The 15,917-nt window shown below is 42.6% G+C and overlaps 1 protein-coding gene across 3 annotated transcripts in view; it reads left to right on the top strand.

Moving 5' to 3' along the window:
* dlg1b (discs large MAGUK scaffold protein 1b) overlaps positions 1 to 15,917 on the top strand; it is a 100,195-nt gene that overhangs the window by 5,169 nt on the left and 79,109 nt on the right. For all 3 annotated transcript variants that reach the window (XM_087172089.1, XM_087172088.1, XM_087172087.1), the window contains exons 3-4: positions 11,189 to 11,352; positions 15,812 to 15,883. In XM_087172089.1, coding sequence (XP_087028215.1) covers positions 11,189 to 11,352; positions 15,812 to 15,883 — 236 coding nt within the window. The remainder of the gene's footprint in view (positions 1 to 11,188; positions 11,353 to 15,811; positions 15,884 to 15,917) is intronic.

The raw sequence follows: 15,917 nt of genomic DNA, 5'->3' as shown, positions 1-15,917 counted from the left end.
CCCCCCCCCTCCCATAGCTGAGATAAACAGGAAAACAAACAGAAAAAGACACTGGCATAAAGAGAACATCCAATCCAACATCCAAAAATGTATCTGCAAGCAACAATATCTCACATCCAAGTTCGATCACCATGAGGCTAAAGGTGAATGTGACAGCAGGTAAGTCTGTCAGCAGGTGCACATGTCGTTGAGCGTCTAACCCTGTAACTTTACGTCTTAAGTTATCAGTGAAGTGTGAGGTTCTGTCTGTTTCGTGGGGAAAGTCGAGCAGAGAGAGAATTTATCAGGTGGGTCTGAGTTTCTTCAGCCATATCTCTGAGACTTGGTATGTGTTGATTACAGCTGCACGATATGCAAAAATAATCACGTTGCATTTATTTTGGCAGATATTGTGATTTCAATGATCGTTTTTTCATTTAATTTTCACGGAAGAAAATATTAAAATGATGATGATGTTCCTTTACGTCTGGAGTAAAGATGTGTAGGCGTCTCTGCAGCTCCACAACACTTATCACCACATTTATCAAAACAATTGCAGCTCCTGCGATATGGATATTGCTCATTGCCATATTGCGATATCGATTATATTTTGATCAATTGTGCAGCTTAAGTGTTGACTAATCTTTATACCTCTAATGTGAGGCAATCTGCTGATTGTAAGTCTTTATTGAAGGTTAAATATCAGCTGATAAATGTCGGTGAACTGACTCCTGGCGACCTCTGTGGGCTCGTAGACCTGTAGGAAAGAGTCGGCCATCATGGCTGTTTGTTTCTTCTGCGTGAGGCGTCACAGCGGGGCGACGGGTCGTAAAGGTCATCGGTGTGTCGGTGTGACCGTTCGGGGGCTGAGAGCAGAGCACGCAGCCTGAGCAAACAGCAGCAGCAACATCTGGAAGTAAAAAACACAAAGCTCTGAAGGAGTCAGCTGAAGTCTGAGAGGATGTGGGTGTGATGTGGCAGGAGGTCAGGAGGAGTCGGAGGTTAAACGTCTGGTTGTTGAAGAGATGGGTTGGGTTCCAGGTGCATCTCCCTCACGTCCAAGGAAGAAGAAAGTCTGTTGGTTGACAGATGTTCGTACAGTCGTCTGAGGCTAATGCTAACGCTAACCTAGCATCTTGAACAGAAGCAGGTGCAGACAGAGCAGAGTCAGACAGCAGGAAGAAAAAAACAAACATATTTTTCCTTGGAAGAGACGAGTTCATCTTCTCTTTGTAAGATATTATGTACGACGGAGCACTAGGGAAAAGTCACAATACAAAAATCTAGTTGTAATATTACTTACTATATAATAATGTACTAATATTACTGTATTAATTAAAAATGGAAACATTTTTAAAAGGAAAAAAAATATTTTTTTGGAATATTACAAACAACCAATCAAACAGGTGAAAGGTCAGTCAGTGGCAGCTGCTGTTTGTCTGACTCAGTTTCTTCACAATCTTTCCAGTGTCCTGATGATGATGATGAGCCAAAAGATTAAGTTTCTCCTTATCAGTGAAACCTAAAGTGCGATTACCTCGATGCTCCACGTTCCTTGTTTCAAAGCTTCTGATATTTCCCTCTAAACAACACACAACCTAAAATTACAACTTTATTCTCATAATATTACGACTTTATTCTTGAAATTTCAGATTTCTTTTCCTCAACACAGCCCTAATACTGCGTCGCAATTATGAAACAGGTCACCCAGCAGGTTTCCAGCGCCTGTGCTTTAGTGACGAGCCGTCGCCTCGCTGTCAGCTAACAGGACCTGAGTACACGGAGACACTGCTGCAGGGTTAACGGACGGCGAGCAGCAGGAATGTGCTCCGATCTGTTTGAGATTCCCAGGACTGACGGACTGACTGTCTTTTTGTCTGGCACCTTTTCAGCTGTCTTATCAGTGTCTTCAGCTTCACCACACAACACCATCTCTGGATAACAGGGAGTCTGCAGCTCCTTTGTAAAGGTTGTGGGTTGGACTCTACATTTATCATGTAGTGTAATCAATTAGCTTCATGTCATAAGGGAAACTATTGTAAAGGAAACTAGTGTGACTGATTAAATATTAATGAGGCTGAATGTACGAGAACAAGTCTGTATAAGGCTTTAAATCTCACCTCACGTTTAATAAAACCTCCAGTCAGCTGTGAACCTTCAGACTGACTTGTGGACGTCAGGGTCAGATTTACCTTCAGTGTCAGCTGACTCTCTGCTTCAGGAGGGGAAAGTGCCTCTAACCCTGACGACAGCGGCGGCGGTGGCTTGAGTCTTTTGGTTTCTTTTCATCCTGCGAAACATCCAGTTGAGGTTCCTGCTCTCAGCATCTTCATCACTAATGGATGAGTGGAAATCACCAGTGTGAACTCAGTGGCCTGGTTCCTGCTCTCTTCATCTTCATCCTCCTTCTGTTTGTTTCCTCTGCAGCTTGAAGCACAAGTATTTAAGCATCGTTCGGTTTTTCTTGGGTTTATGAAGCTTCAGGCGTCACTGGTCATCGGTGGTTTATAAATAGGGACATAAAGGCATCAGAGCTGCAGCTAACGATTACTGTCATTGATGGTCTGATCTGCAGATTATTGTCCTGATTAATCAATTAATTGTTTCGTCAATTATTTTCCTTATATCAGTGACAGTGCTATCTTCACGTTACTTATTTTATTCATAATTTACAACATAAGACAAAGGAAAGTTTAGAGTGATAGTTCGTGTTATTAGTCGTGGGGTTGTGTGAGGTCGTCATGTTCAGTCAGTGTGTTTCCTGCAGTAGATTCAGCTGAGAGCAGCAGGAGGACCGGTGGGCGGGGCCAGCAGAAAACACCTGGTTTAGACGCTTTTAAAAGACGCCCAGTGAAACGATCCAACAGCTGTTTAAATGAAGCTTCATGTAGAAGATTTTCAGCTCTTTCAGCATCTTTCCACGTCGAATAACCACAACTATCACTTTAATGTGGTTGTAATAACGACTTAAAGCTTTAATCAACTAACCGATTGTTTCAGTTCCACTTGGCGACATTTGTTCATGTTTGGTCGGACATCACAGAGTTATTGTGATTTAACATTTGGAAATTTTCATAATGAAAACATAACAATTATAACAATCTTAATAATAAAGATTATAAACTATATTAGTACACAGGGAAACAGTAAAGGTGCAAAAACCGATCTACAGATGTAGATGAAGAGATGAAAACATTAGGTGTGTGTGGAGCGATGATGATGAGGCTGAACCTTCCTCACATTAACACATGAAACAAACAGAAATGTCAGATCTCCGTCATGTTTCCACGTGACAAAGAGAGTCGGCTCCACCAGCTGTTTATCTCCATCAAGACTACTCGCGTCTTATTTTTTGATTTTCTGTAAATTTAAAATTGCATTGAACTTGATGGAAGACTTTAAATAATGATTAACTTTCAGAATGACTCTGCAATGTCTCTTCTCAAACTACTTCAACACGAACTCCCTCTCTCTCTCTCTCTCTCTCTCTCTCTCTCTCTCTCTCTCTCTCTCTCTCTCGGCCTGGGTGTGTTTGTCATGCTCACCCTGACGTCCCAGCATCTGAGTGTCACTGATGAAAAATAGATTTCTGCCACACAGTTTCCAATCTGCCAACCCCCCCTTCCCCAAAAAAGAGATGTCTGCGGCAGGCCGAGCACAGTGTAATCCCTCTGTGGACACGACGATTACCCCCAGTTCATAATCCGCCTCCAACGCCGCTGATTTACAGATGCAGAGCCGTGTGCGTCAGTTTCTGTTTTTCTTCCCATTCTTTCAGTTCAGACCGGCCTGATTCCTCTCAGAGAAACAGATGGCATCTATCGAATCTTTTCAATTTCGTAAATCAGTGTTCAGTTTTCAGACTGAAGATTTGGATGTTACTCTGCTAATTCCAGTGCGTCTGACCTTTTGCAGATTTTGGCCGAACCTGACTCTTTACGTTGAGGTTCAAAGGTGAACACTGGGGCCGCAGTGATAAATTATCCGGTGTTTGAACCCACGATGTCTTGGATTGTTTGTTTTGTCTGTTCAAAACCCAAATATGTTCATTTTACAATAATATAAACCCAAGTGAAGCAGAGAACCTTCAGATCTGAGAAGACGGAACCTGAAGGTTTAGCAGTTTTAGCCGCATCCACCATTAAAATATCTGAACAACTATTGGATGGAAAACTGTGAAATTTAGTTCGGACATTTAAGATCCCTTTATGACCCTGACTTTTCATCTGACGCCACCACCAGGTCACAGCACGTGACGGCGTCTAATAAAATCAGCGTGATTCCAGGTTAATTACGACGGCTCTGCTGAGTAATTGGCTGTGCAGATATTTAAAATGATGGATCACAGAGAAAGTTAAAAGAAGATTTAACTGGCTTAATGTGGACGTCTTTTTGGTGATGTCATTTAACCTCAAAGGTCGTACGCTCAGTGATGTTTCTTCTTCAGGGAAATGCTTCATGGGAAATACGGTTTTACTGAAGTCGTTGTCGTTGTGAGCTGCTGCCCTGGGAGCAACAGCAGTCTGAATAGGTGTGGTTTAATATTAGACTGTACAACAGAAGCTGCTGTGTCAGAGTCAGGAATCTCACTTAAAGTTAATGTGATCACAGAAACAGCTGCTCTCTGATCAGGCACCAGGTCTCTGTCGACCGTCTTTAACTCATTTATGTGGAAAACATTTGAACTGAAGACCTCGCTGTGTTTCTCAGAATGTCATCTCATGATTATTTGGTCCTGTATCATACATTCCTTTAAATACTACATTACTACTACCACAGAGAGCTGGACCTGTATTCATCAAAACTGTTCCACATAGTCAGGTTTTTATTTTTAAGGTCTGAATTTCCCTTTGAGCAAGATGATGGTAAACGACACAAGACACAGTAAGCTAAAAGACCCTGACTCTGACAGCAGAGGTATGGCTGCAATAATAAATGAACTCGGCAAAAGCAAGTCAGCAGTAAAATGGACAGTGATTGGTGGAGCAGCTGATCCCAGAAAACCAAGACATCATGAAAAATCAGCTGGAAACTAGAATCACCGTCTCGCAGTCGTATCCCTCCGCCAACCAGTCAAGTTGCAGGGAATATTGTCTCTCCTTCCTGAGTTACAGCATTGAATAATAACCAGAAGCGTCTTTGCAGAACGTTATTACGTCACACTGAAGTTGACCTTTGACCTTTTTGGGTATAAAATGTTATCACAGAATTTTATCCTCTTAGACATTTGACTTAGATGGTCACAATTAGTTAATGAATTTATGAGTGATGGTCAAGAACGTGCTTTGTGAGGTCACTGCGACTTTGACCTTTGACCTTTGTCCACCAAAATCTAATCAGTTCATCATTGAGTCGTAGTGAATGTTTGTGCCAAATCTAAACTAATTTCCTCAGGGTGGTCTTGAGATATCACATTCAAGGGGCCAAAACAGTGTTTTGTGAGGTCAACGCGACCTTGACCTTTGACCACCAAACTCCATGTTTGTGCCAAATTTGGCAAGAAGTTCCATCAAGGCGTTACTGAGATATCGTGTCCATGAGAATAAGACGGACAGACAACCCAAAAACAATATGTCTCCGGCTCGGACTGTCGCTCCTGTGGAGGATCAAAAACAGCAAAATAAATGCGACTGAATCTGGAGACTCGATGGTTTCAGGTTCTCTGGGTTTTTCATTAGAGGAAACAGAAAGTCTTTGGGTGTCAGACAAAACAAGACATTACACAAAGTCAGTTTTGCCTCCAGGATTTAGTGATGGGCATTTTTCACAGTTGTCTAACGTTTCATAGACTAAACAACCAGTCGAGAAAATAATCCAAAGATTGATAGAAAATTTAAAGTGTTTGCTGCCGAAAGTGTGTGGAAATATACAGTTCACATGCACATGAGAATATGAGAGATGCCAAGTCAACACGTGTAGTGACGGAGCTGAAAGCCTGTAAATAAAGAACAGTGAAAAGAACAAAAGAAAAATTGTGTTTATGTGAAACTTGGAGATTAACTGATGACCTCGGTTACAAGCTCGAAGCTGACTCCTCCTCCAACTTAATTATCTCGTGTCGTTGCTGAAACGAGGATGTAAAAGTAAAACACTGCAATGATGAAAACACACCTGCACAGGAAAAAGTTGAGTTGTGTCTTTGTCTCTTCACCGGCCGCAGAGATAAAACACTTATTTTGTGGTGTGCAGAGAGAACTCACCCACAGCGTGTTCTCCAGAGCAGACTCAGTGTTGTCCTTGTGATAATGATGGTTAAAAGCTTTGCACACGGTCACACGAGTTATTATCCTGTTTTTAATTGGGTCCAATATAAAATCCCTTCATCCAGACAGAGAAATAAACAAAGATATTAACAGTGACCTTGGAGAGTTTTGGACACTAAGAGTGAAGTTAGCAATTTTCACACAAGCACAAGTAGCTGTAGTTTCTTAAAACAAAAGAAAACAAGTTGTTTTCATTATCGGTTGTTTAATGAAATAATCATTTAGTCTATAAAATCCTCTCAAACATCTTTGAGACGTTGTGATTTAAAACTTTTAAAAGCAGCTGCGCTGAAACTATTTTTTTTCATGATTAATTCTGAACAAAAACTAAAACCTTGAAGTAGATTGGTGATGATTATTCATGAACAGCAGAATATTAAAACTGCTGCAGCTGAATGTGAGATTTTTGAACAGAGCTTCGTTGTTTCCAGGCAGAAGAACCTTGTTCCTGTTCTGTGTAGAACCTCGTTCTCACAGACTGTGGTAGCTGTCAAACATGAAGCTCTAACTTTGGAAACAGCTCGTTGGTTTCACTGTAAAATGATCTCTAACGGTCTCCCACGATTCCTCAGAGGTCTCTTTTTATTGGACCTCACTTTAAGGTCGTCCCCCGAGGACGTTCAGACCAACAGCAGAGAAACCTGCTGCGCCGCCATGACTCCTCTTACTCTCACCAGCTGCTGCCAGGTGAAGACAGGTTTCAGGGCTTTACTGATTGAATTTGTCTTGAAGAATTAAGTTGATCTCATTTAACAATGGGTTTACCATTGTCTCAGATTGACGAAAGTAGTGCAATATATCAATAAATCAGTAGTTAATGTGTCAAGCCTCCGAACTCCGGCTGTGAGTCACATACAGTCACATTGAGAAAACACCAAAAAACATGTTGGCGTGTTCGTCGATCCCAGAGGGTTAGAGAAGATGAATCTGGAAAGGGTTATTTGGCAAATAAGAGGATTAAGTGAATAAAAGCTGAATTGAAATTATAAACAGTTTAAAAACGGTGCAGTAGTTTGACTAGAAACTGATAATTCACGAGTGTTTCAGCTTCAACTGTGCGTGTTGGTTCTTTTGTGTTTGAAGACGATGTCTGCGTTTGATATGTCAAGGTTTCTGCTCAGGTGAAGAAATGAACTGTTAATGGTGCAAAACAAATGTAATACACAATGATTTACTACAGGACAGTATTTTGACTGTGTAGTAGTTCAGCTTCTGTGCAGGGAACAGTGAAAATGCATCATAGACGAATGTCTTGATCAGAAACTGGAACTTTCATGTAGCAATAACAAACTTAAAGTTAATTTTCTTAATTTCTCCAGCACCGAGAGCAGAACTGATAACGTCAGAGCTTATCAATACTACGGTCTTTAAACATTTAGCCCCCAGGTTTCTGTACCCATCCCCAGTAGCGAGGTTCCCAGAGGATTAACCCCGATGAGTTTGGTGACCCCGTGACAAACTGCCCGTTTAGCCCGTGGAGGTTTATCAGAGGACGGCCCGGCGTCACTCAGGCAAATACAAAAGCCATGACTGTCAGCCTGCTGGTGGAGCCGGAGGGTCACCAGAGTCGGTAAGCTTCAGACTCTGGGGACCGTCAACGTCTGAACCAGCCGGCGCTGATGTCCCCAGAACCAGGCTGCTGTGGCTCAACACAGAATTAATGGAGCTGTTATCAGAAATGCTGTGAGATGGGTTTGGACACAAAAAGGGAACTTGGTATTTTTAGGTCTTACGTCAGCTTCTGTGCTATGTTGATATTTGGAGCTATTTTCAGTCATCAAAGGGTTTTACATAACAGCTGATGATATCAGTGAAAATCATATCTGTGTTTGGGGCCTCTGTCTTCAGTCATTCGGCTCCGACTGTGCTGACAGTGTTTCTCTTGCAGCTGATGTGGGTCAGTGTTTAGACCCGGTCCATAAACCGTACCTGATAGAAACTGTAGTTTGACCTGATGCGTCTCTGACGTGGTGAACCGGCTGTTGTCGGACCGTGGGCCGGTCGAGGGATTGGATGCTGCTGTAATCGTGTGCAGTCAAAACAGAGTCGGTCTGAAGCTGCACAGACGAGATTACAGAGCGGAGTCACTGCAGCGGCTCCACGTGGCACTGCTGTGCCGTCACCATGTGAGGCTTTTACTGTGAAAGAGCCGAGCCGAAGGAAGTCGAGTTTAGTTTCCGCTGTGCTCTGTGATGGCTGATTTCTATTTGCTACTGATGAAAGGAGAAGGTCGACAGTTTATCCACTGAAGACAAAGACTAGCACACATTAATTAAACTTTAAAGAAACACTGAACTTTAACTCCAAATACAATTGAACAGAAAAACTAATTAAAAAAATTAGATAAATCAATATAATATCTAAATATATATAATTATTAGGGCTGGGACGATTATCCGACGTAATCAACGTTGTCGATTATAAAAATTATTCAATGTGGAATTTTAGTGTCGACGCGTCGTGTAAAACCACACAGGGTAAATGTTCATAGAACAAAACTTTCTAATGGGACCGTTTATATCCATCTTTGGTTTATCCGGATACAAGCGCAGCGCACGGACTGGGACAACGCGGTGACGTAATTGAAGTCATTGACTATGTGAATGATTTGCGTCTGTGTAATCTATTTGAACAACATGGCGGCGTCTACCAGCAGTACGACGGAGCGTGTGGAGCAACACGCGGCAAAAAGGCTCGCAAACGGTCCTCCAAAGTTTGGGAATACTTTAATCTTGACACCAACAGTGCGGTAGTCTGCAGACTCTGCAAAGTGCATCTGGCATATCACTCTAGCACGACAGTCATGCACGAGCACATAAAGAGGAAACACCCTGGTGCAGTGAGTGTGTGTGTGTTGGACGGGGCAAATTGTTATATTAAATGACTAACTGGAAAATAATTGCAATAAAAGTAGGTTAATAAAAAAAATAAACGTTAGATTAGTCGAATAATTGAAAAAATAATCGCTAGATTAATCGTTTAAAGAATAATCGTTTGGGACAGTTATAGGTTATAGGAGTTACAGGAGTTATAGGATTTATAGGAGTTATATATATATAGAGAGAGAGAGAGAGAGAGAGAGAGAGAGAGAGAGAGAGAGAGAGAGAGAGAGAGAGAGAGAATTAGCACAATAGCTATAAAGTCTTTGTGCAGTTTCCCTGTCAATAAACAAACCAAACTCAACACCTTTTAATTTAAAAAAAAAAAAAGATTTTTAACTGTTTTATTCATGTTTATATTTTCACATTTATTGTATCATTCTTTTACAGATTTATTCTTTTAGTTTGGCGCTCCTATGACTCCATAACTTCCTTTGTGCAACATTACTTTCTTGTGACTGTTGAATAAAATGTAAACAACGTAAAGCTCTCTGCTTTAATAGGGTGAGGTCGTGTTAAACAGTGGCAGTTTGATCCTGACGGTCGACCAGTAGCTGCAGCGATCGTCCCGAGGAGCTGTTGAAGTGCTGATCTGATGGTTTATGGGAAAACATCTGTGCCGGCCGACGGTCAGCTGCCCTCGCCGAGCCAAAGAAAGCTCCGGTTATTTTAGATCTCCGCTCTCCGCAAGCTCTTCTCCAAAAATAAGACGGCGTGTTGGATGTGGCCGCTGGGCTGGAGGCTTTTTATAATATCAGCCTCATGCAAACAGACTGACTCTCCCTAAACTGCAGGGAGAGGGAGGCTCATAATATCAATCAGACCATCAATCAATCACAGTCAATGATCCTGTGGAGGGAAACCTGATGTGCACACGACAGTTTGATCCTGGATAAAGTAACAGTTTAAATATGTTTTAGAGCAGCGGAGTGACGAGGAGGAACACGTGGATCCACATGTCTCTGGTTTTGATAAAGCACATATTGTCCTCAGTTCCTCCTCAATTACAGATACGACGACGTCCTGGTCATTTGCAGGGAAGGTGATTCACTTATCCCGTTTTCTGGGGAATGTTTCCCACTCACTCTGTTTTCCCTCCTTCTGTCTGTCTGTTGCTTTAAGTCTGGGAGCTTCAGATTTACAGTCTGTAGAATAATTATATATTTCTACTACTTCTGTGAGGAAGTGTTCAAACTTTTACTAAAGTAAAAGTAGCAACACAACAACGTCTGCTCCATTCATAAGTTAAAAAGTTACAGTCCTGCCTCCAAGATGTTATTTAAATAAAATACACAGAATATATTCAGGTGATATTCAGTAAAAGTTAAACACATCTCTGATCTACTTGTACGATACGAAGCTTCCAGGTGCCTCAGGTGTTCCCAGAATCACCAGCTCCCTGAACACCTGAGGTCTGTTGAGACTATACGATCTTTTGGTCGGATCATTTGAACCCATCAGCTGTAGATCTTCTGAGGTCTTTTTCAGATCTCCCACCTTTTTAAAGGTGCTTGAATACAACGTGATACCCAAGTGTTTTATATCAAAATTTACAGAAAAATCTCAGCTCTATGTTTAATGACCCATTTGTTGTAGAACTGTAAAGAGATAATTTGGCCTAAAGCGGAAACAGTGAAAACAGACCTTTGCTCATGTGGGTGAATTGTTTTGGAGCTTGAAACGGGTTTCCCAAAGTCTTAGCTTCACTAAAGTAGTGAAATATACAAATAAATCATTAGAGAGAGTCCAGACTCTGAACTCCGGCTCTGAGTCACGTAGAATGACGTACACCAAGAAAAACATTATTTTTAAAACTCTGATCTGTGGATTTGGGGACGTTTGGGGAAGACGGGTTTTTGTCGTGATGGGAGTTTGTTGGAGAAACTGAGTTTGGGTGGAGGGAACGCCGTAGCTTCAGCTAACTCGTTACCGAGGATCAACGAAACGACTGACCCTTGAGAACCTTTGGAGGCCTGGAACAGCCTGGAACAGCCTGGAACAGCCTTGTATTCGCAGAGTCTCTGTGTTTAATGACGATGTGTCTGTTTGTCTCCCTTGCCGTGTCAGATATCCAGGAATTTTATGAAGTGACCTTATTGGACAGTCAGCGATGGACGGAGTCTTCCAAGGGGGCGGACCCCATGACGCCCATCAACCTGTGGGACTTCTCCAGCCTTCAAAGCACAACGGTGACCTCGGACACTCTGCCCAGCCTTAGCACCAGCATCGAGGTAAGAGCGAACATCGCACCGTGGCTGTGAACCGTGGTGACGCTGTGGAAGTGCAAATGTTTCCTCAGTAAAAAGAGAGAATATTAGCATAGAATATTAATGTTATAGATCACACTTTGTTTCCTGTGCGGAGGATGGACTGGGTGGTTTTTTTTTGTCTGAACAGTCGGTGTTGAGACACGTCTGTCTTGTCTTGAATTGTGTCTCTCTGAGGACAAACGACTCTGTGCTCTATTCAAACTTCGTCTTTATCACATTAAACTGAGTCTTCAGCAGGTGCAGAGACGTCTACAGAGGCGCATCCTTCAGAGGACATGGTCTACAGAAGGATGCGCCTCCTGAATTTGGGCAAAGCTCATATCTGCTCGTGGTTCGTGAACATGAAATGCACCAGAAGGAAAAAGTCAACAGTGGATGATTTTTTTTCTTCGGTTCAGACAAACTGAATAACAGGTGTGAAGGCGATTTCCTCAGTGACTCACCTGGATCTGTTTGACTCCTCTGTACCTGACGAAGCTGCAAACCTTGAGCTTTGCTTCGTGAGACAAAGACATAGTTCATCAGGGAGAGACGACGGTTTGAAATCAGTGACTTTTAACACTTCAGTCAGATTGTTATTGACGAGTATCTCCTGGTGATCTGGAGCGTCAGAGGCCTGAGGATCAATAAACGCACTCAGCAGAATCCATGCGGCTCAGATGGAGCGTTGGAGACGAGCCTCTGTGTTTCCTGTCAGACGATACTTTCACATTAAAAGTATTGAGACATGAAAACATTAAAAGCCGAGTGGCTGCGTCATCGCTCTGCTTCTGTTTGTTTTTCTGGCTGATTGTGTTTCGTGTGCTTTTTCCACTCAGTGTGTCGGAGCGAGCCGGGGGGGCACACACATTCAGTAGGGCTGAAGAATGAATTGATTATATTTTGGTGGTCAAAGGTCAAAGGTCAAGAGCGTGTTGACCTCACAAAACACAGTTTTGGTCTTGTGAATGCAATATCTCCATAAGGCCTTGAAGGAACTTCAAATTTGGCGAAAATTTTGTTCACCTGGACTCAAGGCCAAACAGGTTAGATTTGTGAGGTCACAGTGACCTTGACCTTTGACCTTTGGCCATCAGATTCTGATTAGTTAGTCGTTGAGTCCAAAGGAATGTTTGTGCAAAATCTGAGGAAGTTCCGTCAATGAATGAACGAGAGGTACGGACTTAAAACCTGAAAACAGGCGACTTTGACGCACAGACCAAGGTGTCTGACACGGCAGGTGTTCCAGGTGAGTTGGTGAAGTGTAGCTGATTATATATTTTGTGAAAGCAGGAGGGAGTTGCACGCTAACTGGTGTCGTAGCATGCTAAACAGTGTTGATGCGAAACACTCGGTAACGTTAATGTCGCTAATTCATAAGATTTCATGCCATGACTCATACACGACTTGTGGCCGGTTGATGTGTCCGTTTGTAAGATCAAGACTTCTGAACAAACTTGGTAGATTTCTATTTGTGCTTATGATGAACTCCAACAGTGTCATCGTCAGAGCAGTGAAGCGCTGCAGACTAAACATCAGCGTCTGTAGACAGAGACACAGAATGAGCTGCAGCTCACACTCATCACATATCGACTGTGTCTTCAGGAACATGACTCTTATCCTTGTTTCATCTTTACGGAGGAACAACATTTTCCTTCTCTGAAATGTAAAAGCACTGCTGACATGAGGAACAAACTGCAGCTCAGTAAAAGTAAAGACCTTCAGTCTGTCAGCGTCTCAGTCTGAGATGATCAAATCAAACAAAGCGCTCTGTCTGTGTGTGCGCCGGAATAAAAATGAGTCTATTACTGTCAGCAAGCTTCTTTCATTTCTCTGTAATCCCGTGTTTTCACAACAGTTTATGGGATAAGGCAGAAATCCACGAAATGCCATTTTCTCTCCTGGTATGAAATTGAATTTTAGAGCTGAAGTTTGTAGAGGAGCAGCAGTAAACAGCTGGTGTCTGGATTTATGCTGCGTCATTCTCATAGTTTACCATCAGCCACACACACAGGAACAAAGCAGGCGTTTTATTTTGAAAATCTCGGCTCATACACATGATCTGAAGTGACCGCCTCAAACTGCGACGTGTGTATTTAATATTCTTTGCCTCATGGACGCACAAATATACACAAAACAAACAACATGAAACTCCTAGAAGAAGTTGCTTCTCAGTTACTGTCTGATGAACTCGTAGAAAACATTCCTACACAGTTTATATCAAGATCATACGCTTCTCAAATGGTCCCTAATTATTTAAACACTTCCTGTTCCTGAAACAATCAGCTACTTGGCATCTTAGCTTTTCCCCAAACAGCACAGTCAGTCTTTTGTCCTGCAGCAAACACACGTCTGCCAACATTACTCTCCTTTTTAAAGGAGCTAATTTGAAAGTTTTGTTTTGCTACATAGCTAATGTTAGCATTAGCAGCTGTTTACTCACCAGTCTAGAAGAAACATTGTGAGTGTGGCATCAAGCATTCAGCACAGTCACTGCAGCTCTGTATTGATTTTAATATAAGATCATTCAGCAGGAAGAAGCAAATGTTTGCACTGGAGAAAAGACTGAAATCAATGATCGATTATCAAATACCGGATTAGTTTTCTGCTCTACAGTCCAGCATGTGGTGTGTTTTATAAGAAGCAGAAGCATCACGTCAGCACAAAGAGATCTCACTGATTCACCACAAAATGTCCTGTATTGCCTCATTTCAGCTGTGTGTGTGTGCGTGTGTGTGTGTGTGTGTGTGTGTGTGTGTGTGTGTGTGTGTGTGTGTGTGTGTGTGTGGTACATCCAGGCTAATAGAATGACTGGCTGTCTGAGTTAGTCAGTGATTTTTTATTTTTTCCTCTCTTTTATTGGAGCTATGCTAACAGTTTCCTCCCGCTTCCAGTCTTTGTGCTAAGCTAGGCTAAGACATGACATTGACCATCTGTTGTTGGGCTGCTCCTTTAAAAGTGAGACACGGTTTAAAGCTGCATGTTGGATGGACGCTGCTCCATGACGTCACCTTTGTTTATTTTATTATTTTGTGCTGTCATGAGCTTCTGCTGTTTTTTGCTTGAGCAGGAGCTTGTTCTTGTTTTTTCTTTTTGTCGACTTCATCAAGTTCCCAGAACCAGACCGAGCTGAGTCGGCTGCAGCTGATCATACTGGTCCTCTGTGACGTACCCAGGTCTGGGTGAAGAGCTGTACGGTTTGAGGAGGTTGTGGGTCAATTAACTTCCATTCTTGGTCCCCGCAGGATGAATCCTAATGAACGGAGAGAAAAAACTGTATCGACCTGAGCGTCACAGGCAGAGATTCATCCACTGAAAGAGATTTATGAGGCGCTCGTCTCCTCAGATCAGCTGTTGGGTCTGTAAATGTGGCTGAGTCGGTCAAACAGAAACTCCAGGGACCAGGAGAAGCTGTGTGTGCGCACAAAGACAGAAACATGCATACGTCGTCTCTTTGCCGGATTAATAAAGACGTGCGTTCTGCTACAGAAATCTGTCACCGTGCAGCTGAGTTCACCATGACTGCACCGAGAAACTCACTTCAACAACGCCGCTGCTTGTGCCTGCTCCTCGCTCATGAGACACAATCACAGTGAAACTGGCAAACAGCACAAATACAGACCTAAATATTTACACTGTCGCAGGAACCGCATCCTTCAGAGGACGTGGTCGACAAAGGTCTTTGGCCATAACTCAGATTCATTCACTAATTATGACACAATTTAACTCAAATGTCTTTAAGGACAAAATGAAGTGATGACATTTCTTATCCTGCGACTTGGCTGGTTGGTGGAGGGAAACAACCAGGAAGCGGGAAATCTAGTTATATGAAAACCATTTGCGTCTTTTTTGCGCCCACGTTCATCGAATACAAACTCCAAGCTGTAAAATACAGTCGCATCACGTGATGATTAGACGACGGCAGAGGATTTGGTGTCAAAGTAAAAGCACCTTCTAATCGACAGAAATTAAGCTGATGCGTCTTTTCTTGTAAAATGTTCTTCTTTCCAGGAAATGGCGTATGCATGTTTTTGTGCGTGCACATCGTTACCTCACACTGTGCAGCAGGAAAAATACACCTTGACGAGAGCGGAAGAGACACTGGTGTATCAAACACAACAAACACAGCGGTGGAGGTTGTAAATAAGAGACAGATGGGCTTCAGTCAATGAGAAGAATGAATCAGTCCATTGATGAGGAAACTGAGTCATGAAGGTTTGGAGAAGCTCGATCTGGAAACACGTGGTCGACATGGTGATAAGAGCTTTTAACGAGGTTTTGACTTGAAGCTGTTGTTTGTTTTTACAGCTGCTGAAACAGGAAACAAACCTCAGAAACTTGAACGCAGCTCCAGTTTGAGTCCGATGTGTTGTTTGCATTGAATGCCTTCTCTCCTCTCTTCCCTCTTTCTTCCTGATCGTAAACACGTGGTCGCTCGTAGGACTCCCCCCTCCTAAACGAAATCCTGCACACGTTGGCGCAGGCCAAACGCTCGCCCGGCCATGACGCACAAGTAAGTACTGGACGTCTGCTGTTGGTGGGTGGGT

The sequence above is a fragment of the Seriola lalandi genome, unplaced genomic scaffold (assembly GCF_002814215.2).
Source record: "Seriola lalandi dorsalis isolate HSWRI2012SDOR001 ecotype SW California unplaced genomic scaffold, Sedor1 jcf7180002052023, whole genome shotgun sequence".
NCBI lineage: Eukaryota > Metazoa > Chordata > Actinopteri > Carangiformes > Carangidae > Seriola > Seriola lalandi.
The sequence above is the reverse complement of the archived record's forward strand: the minus strand, read 5'-3'. Positions and strand labels throughout refer to the sequence as shown.